The 15491-nt window shown below is 43.3% G+C and overlaps 1 protein-coding gene across 2 annotated transcripts in view; it reads left to right on the top strand.

The window, feature by feature from the left end:
- Positions 1–10174, top strand: part of ABHD3 (abhydrolase domain containing 3, phospholipase) — a 120681-nt gene extending 110507 nt beyond the window's left edge. Inside the window, exons 9-10 of one of the 2 annotated variants that reach the window (XM_077492555.1) lie at positions 9196–9370; positions 9759–10174. In XM_077492555.1, coding sequence (XP_077348681.1) covers positions 9196–9370; positions 9759–9879 — 296 coding nt within the window. In that variant the 3' untranslated portion in view covers positions 9880–10174. Of the gene's footprint in view, positions 1–9195; positions 9383–9758 lie in introns of those variants that run through there. The other variant, XM_077492554.1, reaches the window with a different exon arrangement.
- Positions 10175–15491: the final 5317 nt, after the last annotated feature.

Here is a 15491-nt window from a genome sequence, read left to right as displayed (position 1 = left end):
TTTTGGCTTAAACTTGTCTTGCATACACACGGTCACACAAAGTAGGTCGGAAATTGCGAACGTCAAGAACACGGTGATGTATAACATGTACGACGAGCCAAGAAGAATGAAGTTTAATAGCCAGTGCGGCTCTTCTGCTTGATTCTGAGCATGCGTGGAACTTTGTGCATCGGAATTGTGTACACACGATCGGAATTTCCGACAGCTGATTTTTTTTTTGTTGGAAAATTTGAGATCCAGATCTCAAATTTTGTGTGACGGAAATTCCGATGGAAAATGTCCGATGGAGCCTACACACGGTCAGAATTTCCGTCAAAAAGCTCCCATCGAACATTTTCCATCAGAAAATCCGACCGTGTGTACGGGGCATACGTGTTGCGTTGCTTCAAAATTGAAGCCCCATGTCGAGTCAGGAGGCGTTTGAAGCCTTTCAATGCCTCCCATTCAAGTCTATGGTAATGCCTCACAAGTGCTCTAATAGACAGTTGTGGGGCGGTTGCGGAGCGTTAAGCTTAGTTAATATACTGTAATGGAATACTTGTTTGTGGAGCAGTTTTAACACTCGTAAAATTCTTCAAATCTGCCAACAGGGCGTTTGGGGAGCATTTTTAACTCCTCATTAATGCTTGTAAAACGCTTGACTAATGCCCACACTAAAGCTCATTGATGCCCATACAAACGCCATAGGAGCATTTGTTAAGCGTTAGAAATTTAGTCAAGCGTGAACAAGCCCTAATATAGACACTCTGTCATATTTTTCCCCTACATGTTCTGAGACATGCTTTCTATATACTGTGGTGGAGACCATTTTATATGAGATTAAGCCTGTCTCTGGAAAGGAGGATTTGTATAGAGGAAAGCCTGTTTGTCTAGTGTGCGAATTGTGAGACAGGTGATGGGCAACGGGTATGGTGAAGATCACAAAGGAGGATCATTTACGTGGTCACTATATTTGGATGCACTTTGGCACTTTATTTCTATTATACATTGCACAAAATCGCACTAGACACTTTATGAATTATGGACATTGAAGGAATAGTTTGATATGAAAAGTTTCAGCACATATGAAATTACAGTCTCTGTGTGTCATCAAATTTGTATTTTATTTATTAAGTTTGCTTTTTGCACATGGTTTATTTCGTGTCATTTTTTTAACTGTAGCGCAGTCTCACATTTTGATTTGTATCCATTCATAAAACACCTTGTATTCTGATCACTGAGTGCAGACAGTTCTGTGAATGGACAAGGGGAGATACTGCTGTTTTCCTGACCCTCCTCTCCATGTCTCCATTCACAGAACGTCTTGTATTTTGTGAACAGTATATAAGATGTTTTGTTAATAAACAAGGGGAGAACAAAGGGAGGGTAAATAATGGCATCCCTTACCTTATGAAAACTGCATCTCTTGTGACCCCCATCTTTGCAGAGCCAGAAGTACGGCACTGCTTGTACTTTTCAGCGTGAATGAAACTATGATTTTTACCCTATACAGCAGGAATCCACATCTAGGATAAACATCATTAGAGATGATTGTATATCTGGATGCCATAGTTGGTTGCATATAATTCTATTATGAAAATAAAATAATTCTTTATGTGGAAATGTAGTTGACCTTTCTCCTGAGATAGTCCTCTACTGTTATTCAGGGCCATAATGGCCACTTGTGCTGTTGTATGACTCTTTTATGGTTTTTCCTACCTTTTTTTATTTTCATGTTGTCACTTTAAAAGTATCATGTTTGTACTATGTTTAAAATTTCAATTAAAAAATCTATGAAACGAAAAAAAAACATTATTAGAGGAAACTTGTTTGTACACAGCACACAGTAGAAAAAAATGTTTTTTTTAGAACTGGACCTATACTAAGAAAAAAAATGTTTTTTAGAACTGGACCTATACTAAGAAAAAAAACGTCTTTTAGAAATGGACCTATAGTAAGAAAAAAATGTTTTCCTGACAGACTCCATGGCAGCAACGTGTGGGTTAAGTCCCGCCTCCACTACCCTATAGGACACTACTCCCATAAATCTTTGCTCCCTGCCCATGGCCGTGTTCTTTTTTTGTCCTCCTCCGTAGGACCAGACGTATGGTCTTTCTACCTGAAGATTGCTCCCACACGGTTCCGTCGTTGGTTTGGCCGAAAAGCGACTGTGGACGAAGTTGTCGCATATCTCCGTTAAGCCCTAGCTACTAGCGGGGTATGGAGTGGGCAGTTGGATATAAGCGCTGGAGGAAAGCCAGGAGCCTAGCCACTGGCAGGCAGGCTGCGCATTTGGTCGGATAGCCCAGCTAAATAGCAGGTGACCTATTGTGCCCTAAGAAGTCCGGTATGTATTGTGCTTACCTTCGGCCTGGAGACGTTCGTGTGGGAGCGGTAAGATTGTTCCTCTTTTTTCATGGCAGCAGTTTGTGTTTGTTCTTTGCCTTCTTCCCTTCTTTTCTGTTCATTTTTTCCTGTGTATAGGTATATGGGTTTAGACATTGCGGTCGGATTAGCCTGCGTTCCAGCCGTCGCTCACTTCCTGGTTTTCGTTAATACGTTCGTTCTGCGCATGCGCGAGTACGACTCAGGATCGAGGCTTGGTTCGCGCATGCGCGATAGCGGCAAAGTGACGCTATTCGCGCATGCGCGGTAGCGGCGCACGGGACGCGGTGATGACGTCATTAAGGCGCCTTATTTAAACATGGGATATAGCCTGCAAGCCTTGGGAATGCTTGCAGGTTATTTCGTGACTTCCCCTTGTCCAGGTTCTCTGCTGTGGAGGTAGGTGGCCTTCTGGGAAGATGGGGGTGGGCATGTGTGTGTGTTTATAGCATCCTCAGCCTTACTTATATGTCTTTGCAGCAGTTATGGAGACCATTAGAGATACGGATTCACCTCCGCCTGTATGTGGCCAGCCCTCTCATAATAGGTACTGTCTGGGGGGGAAGTAAGGGGGGGGGGGAGGGGTCCGGTATTAGTCAGTCTGTTATCTTTCCTTATCTGTATGTCTCTTCTATCTCTGTCTTAGCCCATCTAGATCAGAACAGCAACGCAGCTCAACGCACAGAGGAAGCGATTCTTCTAAATCTTACCACCGGCACTCATATTCCAAGTCTAAGCATCACGGCTCACCCTCTAGATCTGGGCGCCGTAGCGAGGATCGATCTCGCTCCTCCAGGGCTCATTCCAGCCACTCAGTTATCAACTCTTGCTGGGGATGCAGATCACAAGTTCCCATTGGAAAATCCCTGTGTGACCTCTGCTTTTCCAAAGCCTCTAGTGAGAGAGGGGGTACGGACCAGCAACTAAGATCCCTTGTGGAAAAAGTGGTGAAGGAGTCCCTCAAGGGGATCAGGGCCAATCAGACCCCTGTGCCTCAATCAGAGTCACCTCAGTCACCAGTCAGGGAGTCGCATGCTCAAGAGCTCTGGGAATCCTCTTTAACCAGCCATCATTCAGCTGCTGCTTCAGACAGTGAATCTGAGGAAGATAGTCCCTGTGTGGGTTTTGATTTTGCTTTACTTTCCCCCTTGGTGAAGGCCATCAGAGAGGCTTTGAACTGGGAAGATGAGGTGGCTAATCCTTCCAAGCAAAGGAAGTATTTTAAGCAACTTAAAAGGGAGCGTCTTAACTTTCCATTTCTGTCTGAACTTGGTGAGGTCATCACGGATGAATGGAGTAAAGTGGAGAAAAAGAATAGTATGCTCTCAAAAGTCCTAAGGTTATATCCCTTTAAGGAGGATGAGGTCAAGCATCTGGAATCGGCTCCTCTTGTGGATGCAGCGGTGATGAGACTAGTAAAACACGTGACCCTTCCTTTGGAGGATACAGTTTCATTTAAGGATGCTTTAGATAGACGGATTGATTCCGATTTAAAGAGAGTCTACCTCACTGCCGGTATGGCATGCAAGCCAGCATTGGCTTTAGCGGCAATGTCCAAAGCCATGGAAGTCTGGACGGACGGTGTGGATGATACCCTCAGAAACATTTCGGAGGAAGTCGCTAAAAGTTCTCCTATTCAGGAGTTACGGCTTGCTTCGGCTTTTCTGGGGGAGGCTTCGATTGACATCATCCGCCTAGTGTCCCGGGTTATGCTTTCGGCTGTAACCGCAAAGCGGGCCCTATGGCTCCGTCCCTGGCTGGCTGATCCAGCTTCAAAACAGGTGTGGTGCCGTATCCCTTTTGAAGGTTCTTCCCTTTTTGGGAATAAATTGGATAGCGCCATATCCCGGGCCACTGGTGGTAAATCGGGGTTTCTTCCTCAGGACAGACGTCTAAAAAGCCAGAAGAGATTTTTTCCTAAAAAACAGTATCAGGAGCAAGCCAGGGAGGCCCGTAGCTATAGACCGGGTCGGGAATATTCTAGATCATGGAAATCAAGGCAGTCATCCTTCAAGAAATCTGCCAAGAGCAGTGCGACAGGAGAGAGGGAACCAACCAAATCTTTTTGAGATTGGGCCCGCTCAGATAGGCCAGGTGGGGGCTCGTCTTCTACATTTTCGGCATGTCTGGGCGGCCTCAATCAAGGACTTCTGGACCGTCAGAACGGTCTCTTCAGGCCATTCTTGGACCTTCAGCAGGTCCCCAAGACTAAAGTTTGTTCCCACCTCCCTTCCATCCTCAGAAGAAAAAAGGCAGATCTTGTTGGCCTACGTGAAATCTTTATTGGCTCAAGGCGCTGCCGTACCCGTGCCAGACGATCAACGAGGGAGAGGAATTTATTCTCCTCTTTTTATGGTCCAAAAGAAAAACGGTTCTTGGAGACCAGTCATAGACCTTACACATCTGAATCATTTTATCAGAAAGGAAAGGTTCAAGATGGAAACCTTGTCGACAATACAACAGTCAGTCCAGTCAGGCGACTGGATGATTTCAATAGATCTAAAGGACGCGTACTTTCATGTCCCTGTGGCAGAAGATTTTCAGCAGTTTCTGCGATTTTCAGTAGGAAAACTACATCTCCAGTTCGTTTGTCTCCCGTTCGGACTTTCAACATCCCCCCGAGTGTTTTCAAAAGTGTTGTTGGCCGTAGTGGCTCTATTGAGAACCAAGGGAATTCGTCTTCACCACTATTTAGACGATCTTCTGCTGCTAGCCCAGGACAGAGACCGTCTGTTAGTGCACAAGGAGCAGGTCATCTCCACTCTTCAAGAATTCGGTTGGATCCTGAATCTAGAAAAGAGTCAGTTAATTCCTTCCCAGTCTCTGGTATTCCTAGGCGCACTCTTCAACACAGTGAGGGGTACCATCTCATTACCCGAGGAGAAAGTAGTGGTAATTCGGGACAGAATCCGTCCGGCCCTCTCAGCCTCCCATCTTCCGGCTCTTCAGTGCTTGAGAATTATTGGCACCATGGTGGCAACGATTCCGATGGTGAAGTGGGCCCAATGGAAGATGAGACCGTTTCAAAAAGGTTTTCTTCACCAATGGCTAGGCGACAAGACTCAACCTATCCGGATCACATCTTCAATGAGAATCTCTCTGCCCTGGTGGCTTCAGAAGGTGAACCTATTCAATTGTCATTCCATTCTCCCCATCTCGTGGATAACAATAACTTCGGATGCCAGCAACAGGGGCTGGGGCGCCCACTGTTTGTCGGAAGTAGCACAAGGCACCTGGGACTTCCCTTCCAGGGGGACGGTGTCGAATATTCTAGAATTGAGGGCAGCCTTTCAGGCACTCCTGGCCTTTCGTCATCTGGTCTCAGGAACCTCGGTCCTACTCAGACTAGACAACACAACAGCAGTGGCATATATAAGGAGACAAGGAGGTACTCGGAGTCTCTCCCTTCTTCAGGAGGTAGAGCCAATCATGTCTTGGGCTCAGAAGAACCTGGTCAACATTACAGCAACTTATGTTCCAGGAACACAGAATGTCCAGGCGGACTTTCTGTCTCGAGTCAGTCTGGACAACAACGAATGGTCCCTTCACGTAGAAGTTTTCAGGTGGATTCTAACATTGTGGTTCGTCCCAGAGGTCGACCTATTTGCCTCCCCTTGCAACAAGAAACTGGCAAGATACTATTCCAGGTTTCGGGATCCTCAGGCCTACGGAGTGGATGCTCTGACGGATCGATGGTGTTTCAACAAAGCCTACGCCTTTCCTCCAACTCCTATTATTCTACAGTTCCTGCGGAGACTCAAATCAGAAGCAGTAGAGGTGATAGCTGTAATACCTTATTGGCCCAACAGGCCATGGTTTCCGCTTCTAATGCTCCTCAGTGTCAGGGATCCGATTCCCTTACCTCTCAGATCCGATCTTCTGTCCCAGGGCTCGAAGCTCCATCCCTGCCCGGCCCATCTATGTCTGAGGGTCTGGTTTTTGAGAGGGGAAGGTTAGAGGCTCTGGGTTGTCCAAAGGAGGCCATCCCTACTCTCATGAGTGCTAGAAGGAAAAGTACCAACCAGGTGTATGAGAGGATTTGGTCTAGATTCACAAATCACTTATCTTCCAGGTCTTGCTCCGATGGTAATTTGACGGTTCAGGATGTTCTGAGTTTCTTACAGTCCGGACTAGACATTCCCCTATCTGTCAGCGCTCTTCGTGTGCAAGTCTCGGCAATTTCAGCCTTTTCTGGAATATCTTGGGCTAAACATCCTTTGGTTCAGCAATTTTTTAAAGGAGCAATTAGACTTAGACCACAGAGGAAACCCAGATTCCCCAAGTGGGATTTACCCTTAGTTCTCGACTTCTTCTCTCAACTGGACAGATCACTTTCAGTCAAAGAATTGTCCCTAATGACATCTTTTTTGGTAGCCATATCCTCAGCGAAGAGAGTCTCTGAGATTCAGTCTTTAGGATCAAAGGAACCTTTCCTCACATTCTTCCCTGACAGAGTGGTCCTAGTGCCAATGCTGGGTTCAAACCCAAAGGTTACCTCGGTCTTCCACGAAAATCAGGACATTACTCTTCCTACCTTTAATTCTGCTGGGAGTCAGGATCTTCATCCTCTCGACATGGGAATTATTCTGAAACGGTACCTGGAGGCGACAGCTTCTTTCCGGCAATCGGATTACCTTTTTGTTCTTTTTCATGGCAAAAACAAAGGCCTTAGGGCTTCGGTCAGATCCATCTCCACGTGGGTGGTTCAGGCGATCCAGTGGGCTTATAAAGAGAAGGGCTTGGCTCCTCCTGAGGCGGTTACGGCACATTCCACGAGAAGTCTCTCTACTTCTTGGGCAGCTTCACGTCATGTGGCTCCTGAGGTTATCTGCAAGGCTGCCTCTTGGTCGTCCATTCATACATTTATGGCTCACTATTGTGTCGAACCTGCCAGTTTATCTTCTGTTGATTTTGGTTTAAAGGTGCTGTCAGTGGACAGTGTTAAATAAATCTTGGTTCAGCATTTTTGCCCACCCGAGTGTGTTTGGCGAGTTATTTCCCACACGTTGCTGCCATGGAGTCTGTCAGGAAAACGGAAAATTCCTATCAAAATACTTACCGTAATTTTCCTTTCCTGATGGACTCCATGGCAGCAGGAGTTCCCTCCCAAAATGGCTGGAGTAGGCTAGTTATCGAACACGGCCATGGGCAGGGAGCAAAGATTTATGGGAGTAGTGTCCTATAGGGTAGTGGAGGCGGGACTTAACCCACACGTTGCTGCCATGGAGTCCATCAGGAAAGGAAAATTACGGTAAGTATTTTGATAGGAATTTTCCGTTTTTTTCCTGGAATTCCATTTTGAGGAAAAGTAAAAATTCCCATAAAACACGTTTTAATATGCTTAAAACTGGACCTATACCAGAGTACGTTTTCTCTCAAAAATGCATTTTATTTACTAGCAAAGATACAGATGCAGTTTATATACTAGAACATAAAAACGCATATAACATGCACACCTGAAATGGCATGCAGTAATCATGTGAAATCTATCATGAAAACAACAAAACATGGAGGTTGTCTTTGCTAACGTATTTCTCCAAAAGGCTGACTGTCATACTGATTCTTTAAATTAAGAACTGTGAAATGTGCTGAAAAGGCTTTACTTTCACTTACTGGTTTGCTTTCTTACTGACACTGACATTCTGTGAAGCCTACTACACTCTGCTAGTATTTTTTTCGTGCAACCCAGTGGGTTTTGTTCAACTGACTTAGGTCCGATGTTAGTACAGCAATCTCCCCTGCTGTTGTATTGTGTTCTGACAGGTGGACAGCCCCCCTGCCAGAACACTCTGGTCAATGCTCTCAGCCATTGGCTGAGAGTGCTGTATGGAAGCCGGTTGCCAGACATTTTTTTAGTCATGCCCTACACACAGGCCAAATTTCAGCCGGTTTCTATTGAAGCATGTGTGTACAGGACTTAAGAGTCCAGGAAAGATGACCCCTGTATTTCTCTCATTAAAAGTGCAATAAATAACAATAATACAATAAATAGCCAAAAGCATATGGCACCTGTTCATATTACTGAGTTTAGGTGTTTTCTGTGAAGGGTACTGCTAATGCTACAGCATAGGCATTTTAGACAATTGCACTTCCAACCTTGTGTTAACAATATGGGGAAGGACTCTTTCTGTTCCAGGATGACTGTGTCCCATGCATAGGCCAACTCCATAAAGACTTCGTTTTATATGAAGAAGTGGCCTGCACAGAGCCCTGACCTAAACCCTACTAAGTGCATTTGATGAACATTGGAATGCCAATTGCTGGTCAGGTCTTTCTGTCCAACATCAGTAGCTTGGACAAAAACGCCAAGCTGGCTCTCACCTTGAGAAAGGGGCTTGTGTGTCCCCGAAACATATATTTTTTTTTTTACTGTATTAGCCATGTTGGTTTTTTTTGTTATGTTTTCATCAGAACTACATTTTCTGGCATTCTGACCACACAATTTACGCCAACATAGTGTAAGTAAAAGTAAAGCTATCCATATATGGCTATATTTCTCTCGTTCAGCCAACTGCCAAATCAATAGATTCCTTCAACCAGACTAAACAGCATGGATGGAGGAATCTGTACCAATAGCTATTGTATTCAATCAGTTTCAGCACCACTGGCCAACAATGTTCCACCTGGTTCAGTTGATTTTTCAACTGAGTTTTGGCTAACTCAGTGATTTCTATAAAGCCACCAACAGCTCAAATTTGGTCACGTTCAACAGGAACCAAACGTAGTTCGAGGTGTATATGGCCAAATTTAGTTTGACTATCACATAAGAAACAGAACATAACACTAAATACTTATCTAGTAATAACGTTTTCCATTTTTTCTTCACTTTAGCAATACCAGTGGAATGTGCCAAACAAAATCCAAACGTTGCTCTGGTGCTTACCGCCTATGGAGGCCACATTGGATTCCTGGAAGGCATTTGGCCAAGACAGCAAACCTACATGGATCGTATTTTCAAGCAGTTTGTTCAAGCAATCTTTGAGCATGGCAATGAAATTTCAAGCATGTAGCTTCTTGAGATTATGCTGTTTTTGTTGTCTTCGATTTGTTGTTATACAAAGTCAGACTCTGAAAAAAAAAGTCATTACAGCTTATGCACAAGTTAACCCTCTAGATGCTAATGACTTATGAAACTATACCTCTAAAGAAGTACAAGGGTTAACAACCAATTGGAACAAGCAGGCAAGCCAGCGAACAGAATTGAATTCTCTCGTATTCAAAACTAGCAAATATTTAAATATATACATATATATATATAGCAATTATATATATAAATTTTGTAGCAAGAATTTCCATACAGGAATGTTAGCATTTTGTATTTAAATTTTTAAGTGTTACCAAGAATGACCTTAAGTGTATTTAAGCTCTGCATATACTGAATTGCACTTAACCAGAATCATGATGTACACAAATACACATTCCTCAGGGTTTTCATATAGACCAGTTTTTCTGCCTAGAGTTGCAAGCATTACCATAATACAGTTTGAAGGATTATCGGATCCTGATTTGTGTTAACATAATGCATGCTCATGAAGGCACTGTACAAATCAAATGTAACACAGCATATGTGAATGGATAATGTAACCTTCACAAAGCATACTACAGAATGAAGGAAAGCATGGATTGTAGCAGTATTAGACTGACTCTTTATTAACTTATTGCATATAGCCTGTAAGACATCCAATGTATAACTTATTTTATGTTGTTCTAAGCCATTTTTTTGCATATTTATTTTATAATTGGCTGATTTCCAATGCATTCCAAAGTGTATATAATTTAGTTTATCTTCAAATAAATAGTGTAATTTTAATCTGGCTGCTGCTGTGTCCAGTAATGTTATTCTATGAGCATGATGGTCAATATTATGTTAAAAGATATCTAAACACCAGAACAAAATTGTAACATCTTAGCCCTTTTGTAAGGGGCACAGGAACTTTACCATGGGTTCTATGAGATTCCCTTCCAATGATTATACACTGGCAAAAAAAAAATCTAAATCTACAAGGACATTCCTCTATACAATCCCTCCCACTCCCAGGTAGCCCCATTTTTTACTAATGGGAAAGATGATGGACCACTTCTCTCCACTAAGAGAAGTTTTACTCTTTCACATGGAATTTTTCCTTTCTTATGATCCTTTTTTTTATCAAACCTTCTGTCTGTACTATAGCCACTGTGACTTCCTCTGCAGCTTCCTGACTCCTCAGCTGAGCCTTGGAAGAAGCAAGGCTGTAATGTTGCTGGAATGCATTGTATCCTGTTGAAGCTTCATACTTGTGGAGTGAGCCACAGGGTGCTTTACAGTTCCAGGGCTGTGGTCTGCCAACAACAGAGCCCTGTCCTTGAAAACCTATGAGGGTGTATGTCCAGTGTGGAGGGCAAAGCCATGGTGAGGTTTGAATACTGGGTGGAAGGCAATTAAACGTTCATGACCAGGGTGCCATTGAAATTTCTAAACCTCTTTAGGTGTGTGAGAGCCCGTGACCGCCCCTCCGGTGGCTCGCAGCATGGTTTATTGGATTAAATTCCATGCATTGATTCACATGCTATTGGTGCTACTGTGTGTCTGTGACCCTCCCCCTAAAAGTGTGACCTTGAACTCACTGCGCCACCTCATTCTGAAATTGGTTACTATGGCTGCGTGCCCTGCCTCTTTCTGGGTGCTTCTCCTCTATTAGCAAAGCACATCTCTCTCACCCCACTATTTTGGTTTAAATCAACTCACAGTGCTTGGTACCAAGGCTTTCCCCTCCCTCTACACAGCAGTGGAGGTTATGAGTTCTCTCTCCCTCTGAAGACAACATTTCACTAAATTTCACAAGGCATGGCAATCACAAAAGCAACGGAAAAGGGTCAGATGGATTCACTAGCTCAGGCACAGTAATTAGCTCCAATTGTGGTGGTGGTCGTTTATCCACTTAGGGCCCTAGTATCCTTTATTCTGATGGTTACCCAAAAATCCTACTCCTAAGATTCTTTGGCTATTCTGTGGTGGGCATTTCCTGTGGTCGATACTGATATTTCCTTTCTTCAAGACCCCCCTGGAAGATAATCCTATGTTCAAGGACCAGGACAAGAAGTTAGATGCTCTCTTTTCTTTAGTGGACCCCACCACGCAAACTGCAGTTGCTTCTCTGACAGTTGGCAGCCCATTACTATCTGAAATAAATTCATGGCTTGAGATCCTAGTTCCATACTAATGGATGCCTCGGTCCACAGTCAAACATTTTACCCATGACTTTACATTACTGAATTAATGGATTAGCAGGCACACTTCTTCAGATCTCTAAGATTAGTCTTCTCTCCAACCAATGGTCAGGATTCTTTGGCTTAGATGCCATTTAGCTAAGCTGTCATGCAAGAAACTCCTTAAGCAGTTAGCCCTTGAAGGTGAACTCCTGATAGGTACTTTCTTGTACAGGAGATAATAGTACCCTTCTCCACTAGGAAGGGAAGGCTTATGCCTCTACCAGTAATTCTTCTACTCCTGAAGCTAAGAAAGTTTCCTTTTACCCCTCTTCCAGTTCCAAATCTAATGCAGCAACATACTTTTGTAGATAGACATGACCCACTGAACCAGTCAAGGCTGGTTCCAAGGCTTCTTCCAAGGTCATCCACATCCACATTACAGGGTCATTAACCATTTAGCAATGTTTGCAAGGCTTCTAATCAAACCTTTTAAGTCCCCAAAACAAATAAAGCAGTGCAGCCCAAGGAAAACTCTAAACTTCTCACTACGGGTGCTAAAAGTTCAGAATGGAGACTGCCAGTTCAGTCATTGCCTCCATCCTTCCAGGCGATTTTCTGTCCATAAAAGACAACCACAATGTTTACTTTTACATTCCCATCTTTCTAGCCCATCAGCACTGTGTGTGTTAGCAATGATAGAACAGCATTACCAATTTGTTGCCCCCCCCCCCCCCCCGACCTTCTTTTTACGTCCCCCAGGTTTTCACCAAAGTACTTGCTCTGCTCCATCGTCAGCGGATTTATGTTGTGAGTTACCAGGACAACCTCCTGCTCAAGAAGCATTTCTTTATATCCCTAAAATCCAGAATCCACAATATGGGGAAGTCATTGCTGGACCCATCTCAGATTGGCGTACCTGAGCCTGACATTAGATACTGCCCTGGCCAGGATATTCCTACCTCAGAAAAAAGTTTCTGTCCAATTGTTCTAATACCTCACTTTGTGCCTGCTTTGGGGTCTTGGGTCTCATGTTTGTCTCCCTCGAGTCTGTGCCATACACTCAGTTTCATTCCAGACAATTGCAACTCAACATTCTGGCATCGTGGAACAAATAGCCTTGGTTCTTGGACTGCTCTATGCATCTGTCCTTCCCAATGAACATTCTTGTGACCCCAGTGGGATTTAGATAAGACTGATCTACACTTTTCCATTCACCTACATTTTCCTTGTCTGTTTTGCAGATCAAGACAGAGGACATTCTGGTGATTCTTTTTGCACTGAATTAGTCTAGGAGGACATGGTATCCAGACACATTCAGACTCCTAACAGACTTTCTGTGGGCACCTCCAGATCATCTGTATCTTCCGTCTCAAGGGTCAGTGCCCTATCCCGTGGGACGTATTATGTCCTTCCAGTCTGCCCTAGAATAGCATCTGGTTTTGAAACAAATCAGGCTTTGCTGTTCTGTTTCAGAGACCCTTGGTCTCTCACTACCTGGTTGAGACCTTTGTTCTGGGGTTCTCTCACATTTATCCCTGTGTACGTTCCCCATTGTCTCCTTGGAACCTTAATCTCGCTTTTTCAACTCTTCAGTAGCTGATTTTGTTAACCTATTCGGAATATTCTTTTGCCTGACCTCACTCGCAAGGTGGACTTTTTTGTTGCTATCGCCTCTGGCGTCTGTGAGTAAGCAGCCTTATCCTGTTAGGAGCCCTTCCTCAACCTTTCAAGGTTGTCTTGCAGCCCAAAGCCTTCTTTATTCCTAAGGTGGTCTTTTCCTTCCAAGAGAATCCTGTTCTTTCTCTCTTATGCCCTGCTTCTTGGGAAACTTTTTCACCACTGTTTTGATATAGTATGTGCACCAAGAGACTACCTCTTAGCTACTGCTTTTTTTTAAGCAATTTCATTCTTTTTTTGTACCACCCAATGGTTCTCACATGGGCTTCCTGCCTGGGGTGATAACTTTGGCTCTGTACATAGATATAGTGAAGTGATTGATTATAGCCACCCTACAACAGGGTGTTCCTAAGATAACCAGGTGAAAAAAACACGGAAAAAAAGAACTAATGCAGCCACCCAATCTAAGGAGGGGTAAGCTGTAATAAATACATTATCATTTTTGTTTTGGTGTTTACAGGCTTTTTTTTTTTAAAAGATTACGTTAATCTCGTAGCATGCGCTATTACTTGTCGATCAGATCAGTTTCATATTATTTCATAAAACTGTATAATGGGATATACCGTGAAGATACATGCATAAGAAATAACAACAAGCAGGATACAAAGGATGGTAGAGGCCTCCTTGGTAATCTGTTCTCAGAGGACTTGCTCAGATGTTATTACCACCCACCGGAAAAAGATTACTCCCTTACAGGCGTGATAAAGCATGTCAAGCAAACAACAAAATTGTTTATTATTCATCACAATTTCAAGGAAGATATGGCAATATTTTATTAACTGTAGGTCAGTGGGTGTCATAGATGTAGCTAGTTGCTTTTATGATAAGCCCATTCAACAACTAAGATGAAGGGTCCTTTAGCATGTTAAAGACGTTACAACTAAAGGAGATCAAATGACAGGAAATTTGAGAAAGACCTAATGATGTCCCAAGATTTCTAAAATTCTGTGACATAAATTAATGTCATTTAGGACCTAGAAAACATGGTCTTAGTACACAACTATCATAAATACAGACCAATTACAGTCATCAACATTGCCCAATCAATGGTGTCATAGTGCTTAGAAATACAGGCAGATACTTTTATAGTCATATTAAAGGCTTTCTTAAAAAAAAAACAATAAAAAAAAACAAATAGGTCCTATTCACCTGCTCTGTGCAGTGGTTTTGCACAGAGCTGTCCCTATCCCCCTCTTCTTGTGTCTCTTGCTGGTGCTCTTGGCCCCTCCCAAGCAGCTTGCAGTGGGGGCACCAAAGCAGGCTTGTTCCCAATCCATGGCTCTGTGTGTTCGTTCACACACAGAGCCGCAGCTCAGCCCCGTCCCCTCTCTCTCCTTATTGGCTCACTGGCTGTGATCAACAGCAGCAGGAGCCAATGGTCCCACTGCTGTCTCAGTCAATGAGCAGGGAGAGTCACAGAGAACCGCTGCTCTTGTGCTGGATTGAGCTGGGGCTCATGTAAGTATTAGAGGGGGCTGAGGGGACTGCTGCACAGAGGTTTTTTTTTTTTTTTTTTACCTTCATGCATAAAATTCCTGAAGGTAGAAAACCTTGAGCCTTTAGAACCACTTTATCCATCATCCCATACCATCAGGAAGGTGGGTGTTTGGCCTAATATGTATTATGCAGCAGAACAACGACCTCAAACATACAGCTAATGTATTTAAGAACTATCATCAGCATAAGGAAGAACAAGTCCTGGAAGTGATGGTTTGGCCCCCACAAAACCCGAATCTCAACATCATCGGGTCTGCCTGGGATTATATGAAGAGACAGAAGGATTTGAGGCAGCCCACATCCACAGAAGATCTGTGGTTAATTCTCCAAGATGTTTTGAACAACTTACCTGCCAAATTCCTTAGAAAACTGTGTGCAAGTGTACCTAAAAGAATTCATGCTGGTCTGAAGCCAAAGGGTAATCACCAAATATTGATTTGATTTAAGATTTTTTTTTTCGGTGCACTCACTTTGCATTTTGTGAACGGACAAAAAGTAACTATTAAAATATATATTTTTGAAAGCATTTTTACTTTACAGCATTTCTTCACACCTTCCTAAAACCGTTGTATAGTTCTGTTGTTTACATTTTTGTCCATTTGTCTGCTTATATAAAAAAAAACGTTGTAAACCATAGCTATGTAATAGTCATAGGTGTTTCAGTCAAGTTAACATGTACAGTGCCTTGCAAAAGTATTCACCCCCCCCCCCCTTCGCTTTTTACCTATTTTGTTACATTACAGCCTTTAGTTCAATGTTTTTTT

This window comes from Lithobates pipiens, unplaced genomic scaffold (genome assembly GCF_037356315.1).
Source record: "Lithobates pipiens isolate NorthernLeopardFrog02 unplaced genomic scaffold, aLitPip1_a1.2 Scaffold_19, whole genome shotgun sequence".
In the NCBI taxonomy this organism is placed as follows: Eukaryota; Metazoa; Chordata; class Amphibia; order Anura; family Ranidae; genus Lithobates; species Lithobates pipiens.
Note: the sequence above shows the minus strand (reverse complement) of the source record. Positions and strands in the feature narration are given on the sequence as shown.